Genomic DNA, 17,936 nt, shown 5'->3' with positions numbered 1-17,936 from the left:
CTTATACTGAAGATCTAATTTAGACTTCAAGAAGAATTTCTTATCAATAAAGGATTCCTATTAATAAAGAATATCTTATCAACAAAACTGCCATTAAAAATATGTATTTTTTTTTCCTGCCTGACAGTCTGTAAAATAGCCCGCTGATACAGCATCAGCTCCCATGGTCATGGGAGAGATGTATGGAAACGGTCCTCAAATGAAGGGCTGAAGCATTTCTTGCTCTGAGCACTGTTCGCGCCACAGCTCTGTAACGTCATGCACTGAAGTAACCGGGCGCACATCCTTTTATCCACCAGCGCAGGGGTTCGGAGTCCTCACTGGTGACTTGCGACTGCTGTCGCGCGATGAATTCTGGACATTAATTGGTTTGTGCCTCTTTACGGACCAGCAGCAGGGGATATGAGAAGACAGCTGACCTTGTAAGAGTGCGCAAACACCTTTAAAATGTTTCGCTTTAACCTCCTGTTCTTATATCCCACATTACCTTAAGGACTCACCGTTTGGGATCTCCATACTAGCTATCTTAGAAGGCGGCGATGAGCCGACGGAATTTTTTGCCACCACACTGATGATGTAGTCGTTTTTATCAAGTTGTAGTTCTGCCTTGTGTTGGGGATCAGGGATCTCAGAAAGGGACTGTGTCTCCTCATCCAGTGAGCATGATACATTATAGGAAAGTATTTTCCCATTTGCTTCATTAATGGGTAAAGGCTATGAGAAACAGAAAAAGAAATTCTATCAAGAAACCAGGAAAACCGGCCGGGGGCTGAGGCAAGACCCTCAAGTCTAAACCAGGCACCGCGTCAATCATGACAAGGTAACATCAGAATCGAGGGAGTTGTTAACAATGTCAAACACAGATTTAAAGGCACTGAGGCCAGGAGAAATCAGGGAAGTCAGCTGAAGAAAAACTGTACTTACCGTAAGCAGTAAGAGCACACAGCAATTTAAAAATTAGGTAAATACAAACCAGCCTTCAGCCTCACATTTTTCAGAAGCAAACAAAAAAGTAACAGGAATGACTGCTCTACCAAACAAAATAAAAAATTATGGCACCGGGGTGCCTGGCTGGCTCAGCGGAACATGTGACTCTTGATCTCAGGGTCATGAGTGTGAGCCCCATGCTGGTAGAGAACACTTAAATAAATAAAACTTAAAAAAATTATGGCATCATAGTTTTAAAAAAATATTATTTTTTCAAAATAGTACATGCCCATTACCAGAAAATTTGGAAACGATACAAAAAAAAAAAAAAAACTGTAAGATGCTCCCTTATTTCCATCTCTTAGATACTCTTACATTTTGGTATTTTCTTCAAGTTGTTTTTCTAGGATGTAGTTTTTTTTTTATTACAACTGTTTTAATCACTATTTTATCTTTTTTCACCTTTCTATTATATACTTGTCCATAAAATATACATTTTAATGGCTTTAGATTTTATGTAGTACTTTTACTAGTTTACTTGAATATTCCTTAAATAAATGAAATTTAAGTTGTTTCCAACTTTTCACCATACTATAATAATACTTCAGTGTACCTTTTTGTGCTACTTTTTTCTTTTTCATAGTTAGGATTAATTCTTTAATGTGGATTTCCAAAGCAGACTTACTGGATATAAGGAAACATTCAAACTTTATTTGAAGACTACTGCTCCAATTTATACAACAATGCATGGGACCCTCTGACCTGCACTGACCTTGATATTAATACTGTGCTGAAAACACTGCTCTGTAACAGTGACTCTCTGATGGCCTGTTCTATTATCCTCCTAAGGCTTCATTTGACGCTGCTGACCACTCACTCCTTCACAGAACCCCCACCCTTGGCTTCTGCTTTACCATTTTCTTCTGTCCTCTATCTCACCTTCCCACTCTTCTCTGCTGGATCCTCCTCCTTGCTGATCCTTTATACGCTGCTATCACCTAGGGGTCCGTCCTCGGCCTTTTTGCATCCTGCATGCTCTCCCTGAGTGATCCCGTGTTACCTGCTACTCAAAGCTATGCCTTTAGCTCTGACTTCTCCCCTGAACTCCGGAGCCTCACATCAAACCACCATCAATTAGACTCTACTTGGATATTCCAGTGGCACATATTTTTAGAATACATTTTTAAAAAGTCAACCTCAAACAATTTAATTTTCCACCCAAATATGCCCTCCTTGGCAAATGGCAGAACCATTAACCTCGTCTTTGAAGTTACAATCACTTCTGTTATTTTTCATCTTTGGTTAGGCATTCATCTAGTTTGAACAACATCCCAAACTTTCTCTGCATTGAAGTAATGGTACTGCAACACCAGGTCGATGTGTGGAGTGGGCAGAGTAAGCTCCTATTCCATCTTCTAATTCCAAAAATCCATGTGATATATTGTCTTTGGATAGAGGACGAGTCACGTATTAAACCATTAAGAACAGATACTACCTGATTTTAGCCAAAAGGCTGAGAAGTGACACACTGAAGTGGCTGTATAATTGTTACTACATCATCAAGAAAACTGACAGACAGATGTGAGTAGCCAGTGGATTTTCTAATCAAGATTTAGAGGGGTACACAGTCATATACAGACCATCACAAAGCAACCCAACTTACAATGAATTTGCACACAGACGTTACTCAAAGCTGGGCTGATGTCAAATTTTTGTAAAAATAATGTTTTACTTTCAATAACAAAATTCACTATTTAAAGGAATCCAATTAAGACGGCTGTTATAAAATCTGATGTAAAAAAGTTGTTTGTTTTTGATGTTTGCAAATCAGATAAAGAATATAGCAACAGGGGCGCCTGGGAGGCACAGCGGTTAAGCATCTGCCTTCGGCTCAGGGCGTGATCCCGGCGTTATGGGATGGAGCCCCACATCAGGCTCCTCCGCTGGAAGCCTGCTTCTTCCTCTCCCACTCCCCCTGCTTGTGTTCCCTCTCTCGCTGGCTGTCTCTATCTCTGTCGAATAAATAAAATCTTTAAAAAAAAAAAAAAAAGAATATAGCAACAAGAATGTTTGCTCTAGTAAGAGAAAAACTAGTGAAAACATAATGCAATTTATATTATATCTAAAAATTGTACAAAGAAGCCATGAAAACCTTTATAAGTGGCATATAATAATGTGATTAAGGGAAACAAATTACACATGAGGTATGTAAAAAGTTTCCTATTCACTGAAGAAAAAAATGTAACATCAACACAACTGAGATTCTAACTTGTAGCTTCTTACTGTGTTTCTGACTCAAGTGAGAAGATGGAATTCATGACATCCTCAGGTCCTTTACAGGCCTCAAGAAATCAAACTAAAAAATGTTCAGCTCTGTCACAGAAGATCCTCACCAAACTGACTGTGGTGAATTGGGGGTGATGAGGAGTCTGGGGGGTTGGGGGGTGGGAGGAGCCAGGTTCATTCTCCGCAGCACTGCAGAGAGCCAGTCTGGGAAACCTGGGCTCCTGGATCATCCAAGTACCATACGAACATTAAGCAGTTTAGCACATTATCGTTATTTAAATATTCAGGGAAAAATCAGATATTTACCTTCCAATAGATTATTAAATTTTTTCCATCAGAACTCCATTCTCTCCACGTATCTGGTCCCTTTGAAGGAACTAGGAAAGAGATTTAAGAGTTAGCATTTGAAGATATGTACTGTACATCAGTTGATAATATCAGTGACTGAGACTGTGGTGCTTGAGATTTTTTTCCTAGGTTTCTGGAATTCTCCATAGAAATGTGAAGCCCTTCAGTGGCTTCCCTTCAGGAATGAAACAATGAAAAAGCTGAGCTCTCAACGCCTGCAGAACAAGAGGCCCCTCAGAATGGATGAAAATTGCCCTTCAGGCCCTAAGGGACACTCCACGCTGCTGCTCCGCCTCACATCCTGCCTCCCCTTGCTCCAGTGGGCTCTGGCCGAGCACAGGCTTCCTGGCGCTCCTCAAACGTGTTGTAGACACCTGCCACAGGCTTCCTGCACTTTCTGTGACCTCTCCCCCTGTGCACAGAAACTCTCCTCCTGGATTATCTCACGTCCTCCGTATCTCAGCTCCAATGTCACTTTACTAGGGAGGTCTTTTCTAGCTACCTTATTTAGAATTGGAACTCCTCCTCCCCTGTCACCTTCTTTCCCTGGTCCCCTTTCTAGGCTTTATTTTTCTCTGTGGGATTACCCAACATACTATTTTTAAAAATTTCTTTCTAATTCTCTATCCTATAAACTCCATGGGTGGAGACTTTTATTCAGCGCTATCTCCCTGGTGACACACAGTGGGTGCTCAGAAAGGTTTTTTTTTTTTTTTTAAGATTTATTTATTTGAGAGAGAGTGAGCATGCACGCGAATGCGCTGGGGAAAAGGGAGAGAATTTTCAGGTAGACTCCCTGCTGAGCACGGAGCCCGACGACATGGGGCTCAATCCCATGAGCCAAGAGATCATGACCTGAGCTAAAACCAAGAGTCAGCCACTCAACCGACTGAGTCACACAGGCGCCCCTCAGTAAGTACCTGGAAAGTGAATTAACGCTATCGTCTCAGTGAGGTATAAATGACGTTTTCTCTTGGCAATAGCAGCTCATCAACTAAAGGCAAAAGCTCCTGCAGAAGCCAGTCTCCAAATGATCGGTGATATTGGTCACATCTCCTGGTATGCCCGCCCGTGTGTGGTCCCCTCCCACACCATAACAGCATTGGCCTGTGTGACCAACAGGGTATGACAGATACGATGGTAGCTCCCTTCTGAGGTGAGGTCATAAAAGGCACTGTGGAGGCTGCCACGTTCTGCCTCTACTCACCAAGTCTAGGAGGAGCTAGCTGCCATGTTATGAGGACACTCTGCAGCACTACGGAGAGGCCTGCATGGTGAGGAACAGCCTCTGCGTGAGCCCCGGGCAAGCCTGCAGCCGCCATCCACATCCACACTGTGGCCTCATGAGAGACTGTAAGCCAGAGCCACTCAGCTAAGCTGTTTCCTAATTTCTGACTCACAATCATTGTGAGATAATAAATGTTTACTGTTTTAAGCCACTGAATTGTAGGGTAATTTGTCAGGTAGCAACAGATAACTGACACACTCCCTTTCTGGACTCGTGCACAGGATTCAGTTCTGATGATCCAAGGTTTTTTTGTTTTTTTTTTTTTTTAAGATTTTATTCATCTATTCAACAGAGAGATAGAGACAGCCAGCGAGAGAGGGAACACAAGCAGGGGGAGTGGGAGAGGAAGAAGCAGGCTCATAGCGGAAGAGCCTGATGTGGGGCTATCCCAGAACGCCGGGATCACGCCCTGAGCCGAAGGCAGACGCTTAACCGCTGTGCCACCCAGGTGCCCCGATCCAAGGTTTTTGACATATATCACAAAGCTTCTCTCATCTCTCTCATCTTCCTTCATGTGGAGAGGCAAAAATCTGGATTAACATCTACCATTTTTTGTTTTATTGTTCATTAATTTTTTGGTAGAAGTTTTTTAAAAAAGATTCATTTATTTGAGAAAGAGAGAGAGAGAGAGAGAATGTGCACATGAACTGGGGGAGGCGCAAAAGGAGAGGGAGAGAGAAAATCCTCAAGCAGACTCCCCGCTGACTGTGGAGCCTGATGTGGGGCTCGATCCCAGGACCCCGAGATCATGACCTGAGCTGAGATCAAGAGTCAGATGCTTAACCAACTGAGCCACCCAGGCACCCCTGGAAGAAGTTTTATATTCCTTATATTATCTAGTGCAAATAAAGCTTTTGTTATCTTTTGTTGAATGACTCCTGAAAATTATACCTATCTCTAAGTTTTTTGTTCTTGACTTTTAAAGCTGCCATCTGATTATTCAAGGATAGAATCTCATTCCATCTTTGGAAATTATCATACTCAGAAAACCAGTTACCTACTTTTGTACCTATTTTGACCTCCGTGTACCGCAGAAACTGAAGTTCAAGACCTCTGGCCCCATCCATTGCTCAGGCCTAGGTCACAAATAAAAATTCCAAAAAATTCTCTTTATTGACAATTGTCTTCAGTAAAGTAATCTAAATAGGTTATTAAAATTCTAGGAAAGGAGGAAAGAGTGTCAGAGAAATAACCCAGAATCTCACCACAGTTTCGAGTTTGTTTCCTCTTCATCATTTTAGGACAGCTGCAAACAACCTGCAGACAGGGCCTAGTCTTTCCACACAAAACAGGCCAAGCAGCTGTTCGTATTATCACAAACCTTAGAGCCACCATTTAAGATGACTGGATATTTTACTAGGAGATATTATTACATAATTTCACAATACAAGCATTCTCCTTTTACTCACTTTAGTGACATTTTCTTTAAAAATAAGTTGTAAAATTTCAAGATCCACAGTAATAATGAGCTATGAATTATTTCATTAACTTACTGGCTTCTGTGGTTAAATATTTCTTTTCATTGCTCCATCTGCTCCATTTCCAGAAAGTTTCAGTAGAACAGCGAATCCGAAAAGTATATATAGTGTATGGATTTAACTTGTCCACAGCTACAAGATAACTTGAATTTTCTACTCCTTTGATTGTGACATTCCGCTATTAGAAAGCAAATCAATATGCGTATGTATATGTAATGTCACGTAAGAATCCATCCGTACACACACACACTTTTTTTGATAAGAAAGCCACCCAAATTTATAACATAAACTGACTAAATGTCCACATGAATTTACCTTTATAAAACTAAACACAGTTCATCCACCAAAGTATTTTAATTTTTACATAAATATGAAATTTGTGAAATTATGCTCTGTAGTAACAATAAACAATATTTAGGTGTCATTTTAATTCAAATACTGGATCTAAATAATAATGATCAATTAAGTTATGCAGAGAGGATGACGGAGTCTTGTTCACTGGTCAATGGCTACTGGCAACACAACAAGCCTTAATACACTTTAGTAATCTAAGATGACCTTGAGGATTAAATACATTAGTCAACTATATTTGGAAGCTTCTTTGAGGCAGGCATCATCTTATGTATCTTTTTAATAGGGCACTGAGAACCTCTAGTATGGCGCTAAACATGTAGAGTATTCAACAAATTCTTATTTAAATTACATAAAATTAAAATGAAACAATTTAAGCAAATCTGAGGATCCGCATGCCTCAAGAAATCCTCTGAGCTGCCAATTACTAATTACAAAGGAGTTTTTCGGGTTATATTCTGGCATTTGACTGATTTTCTAGCAATCGTCTCAGTCTCCAAATGAATATTTTCATTACAATATCTTTTATTTTGGACTTACCACAAATTACAAGATGGTATAGAACAAAGTCAAGCTAAGTATCTGAAATGTATTAAAAAGTCACATTCTGACTTATAACAACCGCATTCTGACTTAGAACTTGCTCTTATTGCTGCACTTGGCAGTTTTAAAAATCACATCTCTCTGGTGCTTATCAGTCCATTAACTGATGCTAAAGGTTATGGCAAAAACCATTCATTCATTTACAAACGTGCCACGTACTACAGTAGACCTGGAAACATTCTGAGTATAAAAGTCAAGCTCATGTTCTATAACACCCAGTATTATAACTGTTTTCAAGTGCTAAATATAACGCTGTCATTACATTGATATATGGAGTCTTAGTTCTTAGTAAATTTCTATAATAAATCATCTGAGAGCTTAGGCATATCAATTTCCTTAATTTTTTCGAAAACTATTTTATCTAAAGTAACCTCAAAGGAAGTTTATAGAAAAATCTTACTCACCAATTCTTGAACTGAGTTAGTTTTGTTAATTTCAATTTGACATAAAAGTTTAATCTTTGCAAAGTTGCCTGGTAAATGCCAGGAAAGTGTAACAGCTGTTGAATTAATATCCTTCACTTTGATTGAAGTAGGAATATGAGGATAGACTGTAAATATAATTTGTAAAGATTATTTTTAAAAAGATACTAATATGACAAATGACAATTAAAAAAAACAACAACAAAAAAAACCAAGAAACGAGAGAGGTGTCATTAGTACCAATCAACAATACTCCACTCAGTACTTGTGGCATACACGAGCCTCACTTTTACTGCTGGTATCGTGCCAACAGTGTTTACAGACCAACCACTCTCAAGGTTCTTAGGCTGGCATCAGGAATACTAAAAGGTAGTAGGATCATAATCTCTATCTTTACAGAGCCCCTAATTTATTTGGAGAGTGACAAAGGAAAAAAAAAAAGAGACACGATGAACAACAGTATATATGCTAAGTTGGAAATGTGTGGTATTTCTAGTGGCTACAGGAATTGAGATACAAGTGTGGTAGGGAAAGTCTTAGAGTGAAGACGGGACTGAAAATGAGCTTTGAAGGAAGAAACTGACTAAAACTGGCAAAATGGATGCAGAAGAGAACTTCCGGTTGGGGTCTTGGCAAGAACACCGTACGACAGTGAAACAAACTGCGCACGACGCAGTGACAGCGCACAGGCCGACGTGAGTGGGAAGAAGGAATCGTGTGAAAGTAAGGTTGAAAGGCAGAGGGCAGACAAGTACACACAAACGCTACCACTCAAGTACAAACTGTAGCTGTTCTGACCTTAGGAAAAACCAGGAAATAACAAAAATGATGAGAAGGAATAATTAACAGAAGTGTACTTACATTTACAAACAGGACAAGACCATCTGATAAGCACTTGCTAGCCCCTATTGTAACACACTTGGTTTAAGCCTTTCTCCATGGACTGTGAGTGTCTACGAGAAGGCCTCTACGTAGGCCAGTGCTCTGTGCTTTGCAGAGCCCGCTAGAAGCCGATGCAGTGGAATGCCCACAGGAATGAATGCTAAGAAGACCGACCATATTTTATTCCTATTTTGAGCTATATAATAGGGCTGGTAAAAATTCCAGAATCATCAGCAATAAAAAGGAACAAACCGTTTACTGATATACACAGCAACTTGGATGGATCTCAAGGACATTACCCTTAGTAAAAAGTATCAATCTCCAAAGGTTAGGTACTGTATGATACCCTTTATACAACACTTCAAAATCCAGAGACGAGGAACTGAGTAGATGTTGCCTGGGGACAGGGATGCAGGAGCATGGGTGGTGAGAGTGGGGAAGTGTGGGGGAGTTGGCTAGCTGGGCAGCAAGAGGAAGTCTCTTTGTGGAGACTGAACAGTTCTGTTTCTTGACTGTGTTGGTGGTTCTGTGAATCCATACACGGATCCAACGGCACAGAAGCACATCCACGCACACACACTCTACATGCGCACAGAAACTTGTGAAAACTGAGCAAGGCCAGTAGTCTAGTTCACTGGTCTAGTTTACAGTATGGTATCACCGTCGACTGCCTCATTTGGAAACTGTACTGTAGTTAATGAGACATCACAAATGCAGAAAGCCGGGTGAGATGTCACAGGGTTTATTATTTTTGCAACCACTTGTGAGTCTATAATTATATTAAAATAAAAAAATTTTGAAAAAATAAGTTTTTAAAAATTGGACAAAAATTTTTTTCAATTATCAAAAACTATTAGAGAAAAGCCACCTAAAATTTCTATGCAAATGACTAATACAAATTTTTATCTGAATTCAATAAAATGGTGAAATTTGAAATTATACATTTTAAGGATTTTAAAATAAAACTTACAGAATTAACTATACAGAAAATTATAAAAAAGCCCTAGAAGCACTTTTCATTAATTTCAAAACATTTTACCACTCTAAAATTATTTTCAAGACACTAGTTTATGCAGCAGCTTACCTTTTTCAGTTATGTTAACTAAAATAGTTGATTCCGATCGACCCAGAGGATTGCGAGCATTCAAAGTAAAATTATATATTTCTTGATTTGGACGCATTTGAAAGAATAACTGATAGCCTTCATTTGTTGGTGCTTCAACTCTTTTAAATCTAACATATTTCCCTGAAAAACTATGAATTAAGAGAGCAATAATATTAAAATCATTTCAAAATGGCAAGAGCGATAAATACTTCAGGAAAAAAATGAATGGGTAAATTTCTAATAATTAATCTTTTTTAAAACTTTATATTTCTAATTCTAGATATACTACGTACTTGATGAAGAAAATATATGTGATTCAGAAAATAGATGAAAATAATCGACCAGAAGCCTACTACCTAGCAACAGTCTCTAGTCATATTTGAGGGTTCTTCTAGGGTTTTTTAAAAAAGCATATGAATCTAGTCTGTGTGCATGTCATTTGCAGTATTTATGGTACATCCAATTTTATACAGCATATTAGGTTTTATATTTTACTCATAACATAAATGAGATCCACATTTCCCTATGTCATTTAATACCCTCCAATGTGCTCCTCGCTGTCCGACATCTTTCCCTGGTGACCTTTACCTTTCAAATAAAGTATAACTTGTATTGCGTGGGCCCACCAATGCGGTTGGTCTTCCTGGATTCCAAGTACAGACAATCTCTTTTAAATCATAGGTCTCACAATTCAGTTTTTGAGGAATATCAGGTGGATCTAATAGGAAAAAAAAATGTCGTTACTTATGGGTTACATATATTTTCCCTGAAAACATGTTTTATAATGTTAACTATATTTTATACAATTTCCTTTAGAAATGAAATAACTTAGTTTACATTTTACCTTTTGAACAATGCAGGAATTGCCATGCTTTCTGTAGCATGTTTTTCTTATTATGAGTCTTTCTTATTTTTCTTATGAGTTCATATTATGTTAGAAATGATGGATTAAAATATACTGCAGAATGACTACTAGCTTATTTGGAAACTTCCCAAAAACAACCTGAAGACATTTTTTCCCCCTTAAATCCTACCAAATCTCTCAAAGCAAGCTGTATCCAACAAATCAGAAAAATCTATAGGCTAAAAGTATTATTATGTGTCATGTAAATACTGTGATTTGAAAAGAAGTACCAACTCAGATTAAAGGTCAACACCAGCCATGCTGCAAGTCTGAGTTCTTAAATAAGTTACAATGACTATTATTTACAAAGTATCTCTTGGTAAAATTCCGCATCTTCCTATGTTCAAAGTGACTATTGCTCTTCTCTTTCTGTTCTTTATTGGAACATTCCCTCTGGTTTTGCAGGGGCAAAACTAGAAAAAAGAAAGATGTTTGGGTTTTTTGTGTGTACACGTGTCTTAGACCTTTAAAGTAATCATGGAAAATTCTGCAGTTGGACACTAATTATAGAAATTGATATTTCTGTATTCATGTTTAATCAAGCATACATAGAAACTGGTATTCTCTGTCATATTTATCTTATCTACCAAATTATCTTTCACTATCTGGCACAGTGGTTAAGTGTCTGCCTTGGGCTCAGGGCGTGATCCCTGCGTTATGGGATCGAGCCCCACGTCAGGCTCTTCCGCTATGAGCCTGCTTCTTCCTCTCCCACTCCCCCTGCTTGTGTTCCCTCTCTCACTGGTTGTCTCTACCTCTGTCGAATAAATAAATAAAATCTTTAAAAAAATTAATAAAAAAATAAAAAAACAATTATCTACTTGTTGCAAATTCTGTAAAATAATTTTATTTTTTAAAAACTAAATCTAATCTTTAAAACAGTTCTTAGACTTGTTTTGAAAACTTTTTAATCTAAGGCTAAACTTTCATTTTATTAAAATGACATACCAAATTTTGGGGTATACTTAAAATGCTGATTGTTTTAGTATTTGGCAGATATGTTAAACTGAAATAGTTAAAATCCAAATAACTGGACTCTGAGAAACAAACTGAGGGCTTGAGAGGGGAGGGGGGTGGGGGAATGGGCTAGGCTGGTGATGGGTAGTAAGGAGGGCACGTATTGCATGGTCCACTGGGTGTTATACGGAACTAATGAATCATCGAACTTTACATCAAAAACCAGGGATGTACTGTATGGTGACTAACATAATATAATAAAAAATATTATTAAAAAAAATCCAAATAACGGAAGCGAAATAGAAAGACATGGAAGCAAAGATGGAGAAAAAATATGAGAAGTCAATATTTGAAAGGTAATGTACTGACTGTTCTCAAAGAAATTAACTTACAAAGGAATCAGCTGAAGCTGGATAAAAACTAAGTATAAATCAATTGTATTACCAGCAAAAAGAAAATGCAATTTAAAAAACAAAGCCATTTTTTATGAAAATATTTTCAAATGAGAAGTAGGAAATTTGACATGTGACAAATATTTACACGCTCTATGTCACAGTGTAGTATTTTAAAATTCTTAAATATGACGAAAGATTAATACTTAGGTCAATTTTTAATGCTGAAGTGGCATTATCTATGAAAATAACTCTGAATGATTACTGAACGCATAGTGTTTATAAAAGATTTTGCTTATAACTAAATTAGCTCCCGCATAAACACTGACAAGTATTGGTAAATAACTGTTCTGTCTGCTGCATAATAAATGTATTTGCAATTACAATAATAAAATGAAGAGGAAAAAAAGCCACTTTTATTAGCACCAAACATCAAACTCTTAGGAATAATTTTTCTAAAGGATATATAAGACCTTCTCTATCACTAAAATAAATCAAAGAAGACCTAACTAAATGAAAAGATATACATGTGCCTCGTTTGGATAACTCAGTATAGTGAGAATGAAAATTCTCCTAAAGTGGTCTCCTAAATTAATAAATCTAATGTAACTCAAAACAAAATCCTGGCAAGTTTTGATTGTGTCTTTTCAATATATGGTGGGTTAACAGGAAATCCACATAAGGGAAAGAAAATAATGAATCTTAACCCCTAACTCACACCACAAATGCCCCTGCTGTTTTGTTTTTTTTTTTTTATTCGACAGAGATAGAGACAGCCAGCAAGAGAGGGAACACAAGCAGGGGGAGTGGGAGAGGAAGAAGCAGGCTCACAGCAGAGGAGCCTGATGTGGGGCTCGATCCCATAACGCCAGGATCACGCCCTGAGCTGAAGGCAGATGCTTAACCGCTGTGCCACCCAGGCGCCCCTGCCCTTGCTGTTTTAAGTTCCTAAAGAAATTCCTCTGAAGCGAAATTCTATTACCGCTTCTGAGTTGACAAATATTGAGTATTTCAACCCCCAAATGCTATAAATGAATGTTAAATTATGAATTAAATAGGCTTGTTCTACTATTATGATAGAAGAGTAGAACCCTACTGGAAATAATAAAAACCTGATGAACAGTCTCATCTTCTGAGTTTTAATTTTTGTCTTTCGTACTTTTAAGTGGATCTCTCACTTTTTGATATCACTTATCATAAAGTAGCCTCACTCCATGTACCACTGGTTCTTAACTTATACTCCATGATCATTTGTGAAGAATGTTGCAAGTCCTTCCCTAAAATTCCATTAGGAAACAGATTTTCTAAAGTTTAAATTTGAACATAATCTCACTCTCACTTGAACTCCAAAATGCATTTCTGGGAAGACAAAAAGAGAGTAAGGTTACAGCCATCAAACTGAGAAGTGCATCTAATTCTGGTTATTCCCTTGGGAATATAGCAGCAATGCAACATAATTCATCCTAAGTTTCACCGGAAGGAAAAGAGAAATGGAGAGCTGCTGGTCTAGAGCACAGCTGAGAATCAAAAAAAAAAAAAAAAAAAAAAAAAAAAAAAAAGTAAGAAAAATCACCACACGATCAAAAGAAAATCACAAACCCCACTCACTACATTCCACACACTTTGATGAGACCCTTTAGACTGAACTCAGCCTCTGATTCCAAATGCGGGGAGGAAGGGAAGCAAGCGCTGCTGGGGGCAAAGCCATTAGTGCGTCACATCACAGTTACCACGGGAGAGGGGACAGAAGCACTCGAAACACAGAATTCTCTGTGGACATTCAAGAGAAGCTACAGAAATAGGGCAGTCCCTCACACAACTTTTGGAAAGGTGGAACTGTAGGACTGCAGGAATGACCATGTTAATAAAGAAGTCCCTGTCCGTGAAGCATGTGTTACACACAGAACACAGTGAGAGAGGGCCCTGCCGTGCCTGTCCTCCAGCTGCTCTCTTCTTCTCAAATATATTACTTTAAAAGTTAGAGAAGCATATGTGACACTATTGAAAGATTTTGTGTAAAATCATCAGTTTCTTTAATTGGGGGATGTTTTAAAAGGTATGTTTAAATTTTAATTTTAAAAGGTGTGTTTTAGGTGGGAAATTGACTTTGAGCAGGCCCTTGAATAACACAGGGGTTAGAGCACTACCTCGTATGCAGTCAAAAATCGACATACAGGGGCACCTGGTTAACTCAGTCTGAAGAGCATGCAACACTGACCTCAGGGTCATGAGTTTGAGTCCCGCTTTGGGTGTAGTGATTACTAAAACAAATAAACTTAAAAAAAAAAAAACCAAAAACCTCTACATACAGCTTCTGACTCCCCCCAAACTTAACTATTAGTAGTTTATTGTTGACTGGAAGACTTACCTGTAACATAGACAATTGATTAACACATATTTTGTATGTAATATGTATTATATTCTTACAATAAAGCTATAGAAAATGTTAAGAACATCTTAAGAGAAAATGCAATTACAGTATTGTACTGTAGTTACTGAAAAAAATCCATGTAGTGGCTTAGTCAGTTAAGCGTTTGACTCTTCGTTTCGGCTGAGGTCATGATCTCATGGGTGGTGAGATCAAGCTCCATGTCAGGCTCCACGCTCAGCAGGAAGTCTGCTTGAAGATTCTCTCCCTCTGCTCCTCCCGCCCCATCTCTTGTGCACACATTCTCTCTAAAATAAATAAATCTTAAAAAAAAAAAAAAATCCGTGCAGACCCATGCAATTCAAACTTCTTTTGTTCAAGGGTCAACAGTATATGAAACAATTCCTAAACAATGTAGGATTAAAAATATATACAAACTACCCTTGACTCAACAAACTGTTAACTAAGAATTTAAAACTAAGCAGCTGGATGTTTCAATCTTTTTACAAAAACTACAAGTTATATAAACACAAATATACAGAAAATGAGCTTAGGACTCATCTTAAAACAAGCAAAAATTCTGGTGTCCTCATAAAAAAAAAAAAAAAAAAAAAAAAAAATTTTTCCCTTCCCCGGNTCCCTGGAAACAGCATTAAAGCTTTTAAAGAGGATCAAAACAGATCAATAGGAACTCTTTAATATTATATACTTACATCCTGCAAAAATAACTGTTCCAAATATGTTATCTTCTGTTGTGAAAACCACATTTGTTCCACTACTTGCAGAAACAGAAATATTATGGATCTTGATTGCCACATTTTCCCCATCAAGATGGATAAGGGGACAATTTGTTTGGCCAATCTGTGCTGATAACACTTTTTCTTGAGTCACACAACAAAATGTTATATCTGAACCTACAAGTATTACTTTGTCTTGAGGAAAAACCTTAGTCTGAGAATCAGGTGACCCTAGAGAGAACAAAAGGAATTACAAATACTTTAGAAGTCTTTTACCATAAGATAGCCCAGTGTATATAAAACATACTATAAAGAGTTTTGTAATAATGGTGGCCCAAAGGAGCTTTCAAAGGAGCAAGACATATACAAGAAACAAATAAAAACCACGTATGTTTTATCTACTTATGGCCAATAACGGGGGAACAGAGGGGATTGCAGGCTAATGCCCAAGGTCACAGGTTAATGTCTAAGAAGTCTGAAGGTTCAAACTAAATGGGTTTATATCCACACGTGAAAATTTCACAAGAATAAGTCACTCATTAAATAATTCCATTCCTTTGAAATGATTTCTACGTATTTAGGGCAGTCTTCCTACTTTTCATCAGCCTGAATATATAAGTATTCCACATCCTAAACGGCACTTTTTCTTTAACCCCAACTCTCCGCAGGTTAAAGCCACACCTTTGCTTTTATTTTCCTAAATGTCCGACCTTTTTAATTATCTCTAGTTTCCTTTCTATCTACTTATTACTCTTTAATCTACCACATACTGGCTTCTACCCTGAGCATTCTACTAAAGTGGCTCACTGATATATTTGCTCAGTCCAATGACCACTGCTCAATAACCCTTGCCTTTGACATCCACAGCACCACGTATGCTGCCTACGCTCTAGCTTCTCAAAACTCTGCCTCTCTTGGGTTCTGCACCACTCTACTCTCCTGGGCTACTCTTAACTCTCTGGCTACTGTCCTCCACTTTGCTGGCTCCTCTTCTTCCATCCTACCCTTAGACATACAAGCTTGTAAGACATGTGTCCCTGGTCCCCATTTCTCTTTCTCTGAGTATGTTAACCTCTAGATTTAAACAATTTCACATCACATATATGTTGATGACTCTCAAATATGTCTCTCCAGCTCCTAGTAATCACTTGAATGCCAGACTTGTATCTCTGACTGCCTGAGACAGCACTACCCGGACACTTCATTAAGTACCTCAAGGTCAACATATTAAAAATGAATTTATCTTTCCCACCTAAGTCATTCATATATTTTCTGTCTCAGTGGAGGGCATCACCAGCTACTCAGCTGCCCAAACTAATAGTCACCTCTGGCTTTATTTCTCGCTTACCAAATGAATAGTCACTAATTTTAATTCTGTCTTTTCAGTGTTTTCACACCTTTTCCCCCTTTTCATTTCCAGACCTAAGTGCCCTACTTTAGCCTTCACTGTCTTTTGCTAAACTGCAACAAGATCCTCCTTACTTATCTATGTGCTTCCATTCTTCCTTCCTCTGATCAATTTCTCCATGTGGTCATTACAGTGGATAATCTACAATGATAACCAGCCTTTTGAAGGACTTCATTTCACCATCAACAATTTTCTAGGCTTCTCTCACACTGCCAACATTCTACCTGCGTACAAGTTTCATTCAATAGACAGATGATTTGGGGTATACTTACAGATCTCCATGTTCTCTGCAATAACTCTGCAACTCATAGAGATCTGCTCTGTGGACAAGAAACTAGGAGCCTTTTTTTTTTTTTTTTACTATTGACTTGATCCCAATAACATCTATATAAAATTTTTAAAAATGTTCTTCAACGCCTACCACAGTGATCTTCAAACCTGGATTATCTAATCACTTCAGAAGATCATTAAAAATACAGATTCCTGAATCCTATCTCAGAGTTTTTGAATCAAAATGTTCTGGGACAGAGACTTGTAAGATCCCCAGGTGACCTTCATGAAGCCAAATGGCATCTGCAGAACTGAAAGTTTAAACTAGACCTAACTACTTCAGCAAGACTAACCTAATTCATTTGAGACAAAAGCTTTTTAAATGTAGGCTTACAAGAAACGTTCTTCAGTGGGCTCCAGTCACTCCACTCTTTGCGACCAGAGAAATGAGGATCGTCAACATAGCATCTAATTCCCACAGAATGAGTGGCGCACTCCAAGGGCATGTCTGAGGTCCAACTCCAGTGATGAACTGCATCTTTCCCATTCATAGTTGTGTTGTAGGTCAGCTAAAAAACAAACACAAACACAAAATAAGATTGCTGAGTAGTGATATGTTCTGCTTCCCTTCTGATTTAAAAAACGCAATAGACTGTATACAGTCACCACTAAGTTAAAGGTCTGCCTTTTTGTACAACCATCTCCGTTTTCTATGAGGCATAATAGGAGAGTTACCGGAACAAGAATCATGATTCATTTACGTTTACTTCTGTTTTTTTTTTTTTTTAACTCCAGTGCAGTCAACATACAGTGTGATATAGTCATTCAACAATTCCACACACCACCCAGTGCTCATCACAAGCAGTGCACCTGCTTACTTCTTCATCGTTAGGCTCCGCTGCATGATTATACGTGACGTCAATATTCCAAAACATTCAATACAGCTCACAGACAAATGTACCATTGCCAAAAATGATCTCCATCTTTCACCGAGAAAACATTAATTGGTACTTCCAAGGGTTAAAGGCAAAGTGAGGAGCAGCATCCCAACAAAGTAACTGTTTCAGATTAGATATTTTTTTTTTAAGATTATTTATTTATTTATTTGACAGAGATAGAGACAGCCAGTGAGAGAGGGAACACAAGCAGGGGGAGTGGGAGAGGAAGAAGCAGGCTCATAGCAGAGGAGCCTGATGTGGGGCTCGATCCC

The 17,936-nt window shown here is 38.1% G+C and overlaps 1 protein-coding gene and 1 non-coding gene across 6 annotated transcripts in view; both read right to left on the bottom strand.

Moving 5' to 3' along the window:
- LIFR (LIF receptor subunit alpha) overlaps nucleotides 1–17,936 on the bottom strand; it is a 75,124-nt gene that overhangs the window by 18,497 nt on the left and 38,691 nt on the right. For all 5 annotated transcript variants that reach the window (XM_034656982.1, XM_034656983.1, XM_034656984.1 and 2 more), the window contains 8 exons: nucleotides 17,121–17,295; nucleotides 15,025–15,279; nucleotides 10,279–10,408; nucleotides 9,670–9,839; nucleotides 7,686–7,831; nucleotides 6,343–6,505; nucleotides 3,520–3,590; nucleotides 501–714 (listed from right to left, as the gene is read on the bottom strand). In XM_034656982.1, coding sequence (XP_034512873.1) covers nucleotides 501–714; nucleotides 3,520–3,590; nucleotides 6,343–6,505; nucleotides 7,686–7,831; nucleotides 9,670–9,839; nucleotides 10,279–10,408; nucleotides 15,025–15,279; nucleotides 17,121–17,295 — 1,324 coding nt within the window. The remainder of the gene's footprint in view (nucleotides 1–500; nucleotides 715–3,519; nucleotides 3,591–6,342; nucleotides 6,506–7,685; nucleotides 7,832–9,669; nucleotides 9,840–10,278; nucleotides 10,409–15,024; nucleotides 15,280–17,120; nucleotides 17,296–17,936) is intronic.
- Nucleotides 2,265–2,452, bottom strand: LOC117801704. Its single transcript, XR_004624447.1, has one exon. It is a non-coding gene; the product is annotated as a U2 spliceosomal RNA (small nuclear RNA).

Source organism: Ailuropoda melanoleuca, chromosome 3 (genome assembly GCF_002007445.2).
Source record: "Ailuropoda melanoleuca isolate Jingjing chromosome 3, ASM200744v2, whole genome shotgun sequence".
Lineage (NCBI taxonomy): Eukaryota > Metazoa > Chordata > Mammalia > Carnivora > Ursidae > Ailuropoda > Ailuropoda melanoleuca.
The sequence above is the reverse complement of the archived record's forward strand: the minus strand, read 5'-3'. Positions and strand labels throughout refer to the sequence as shown.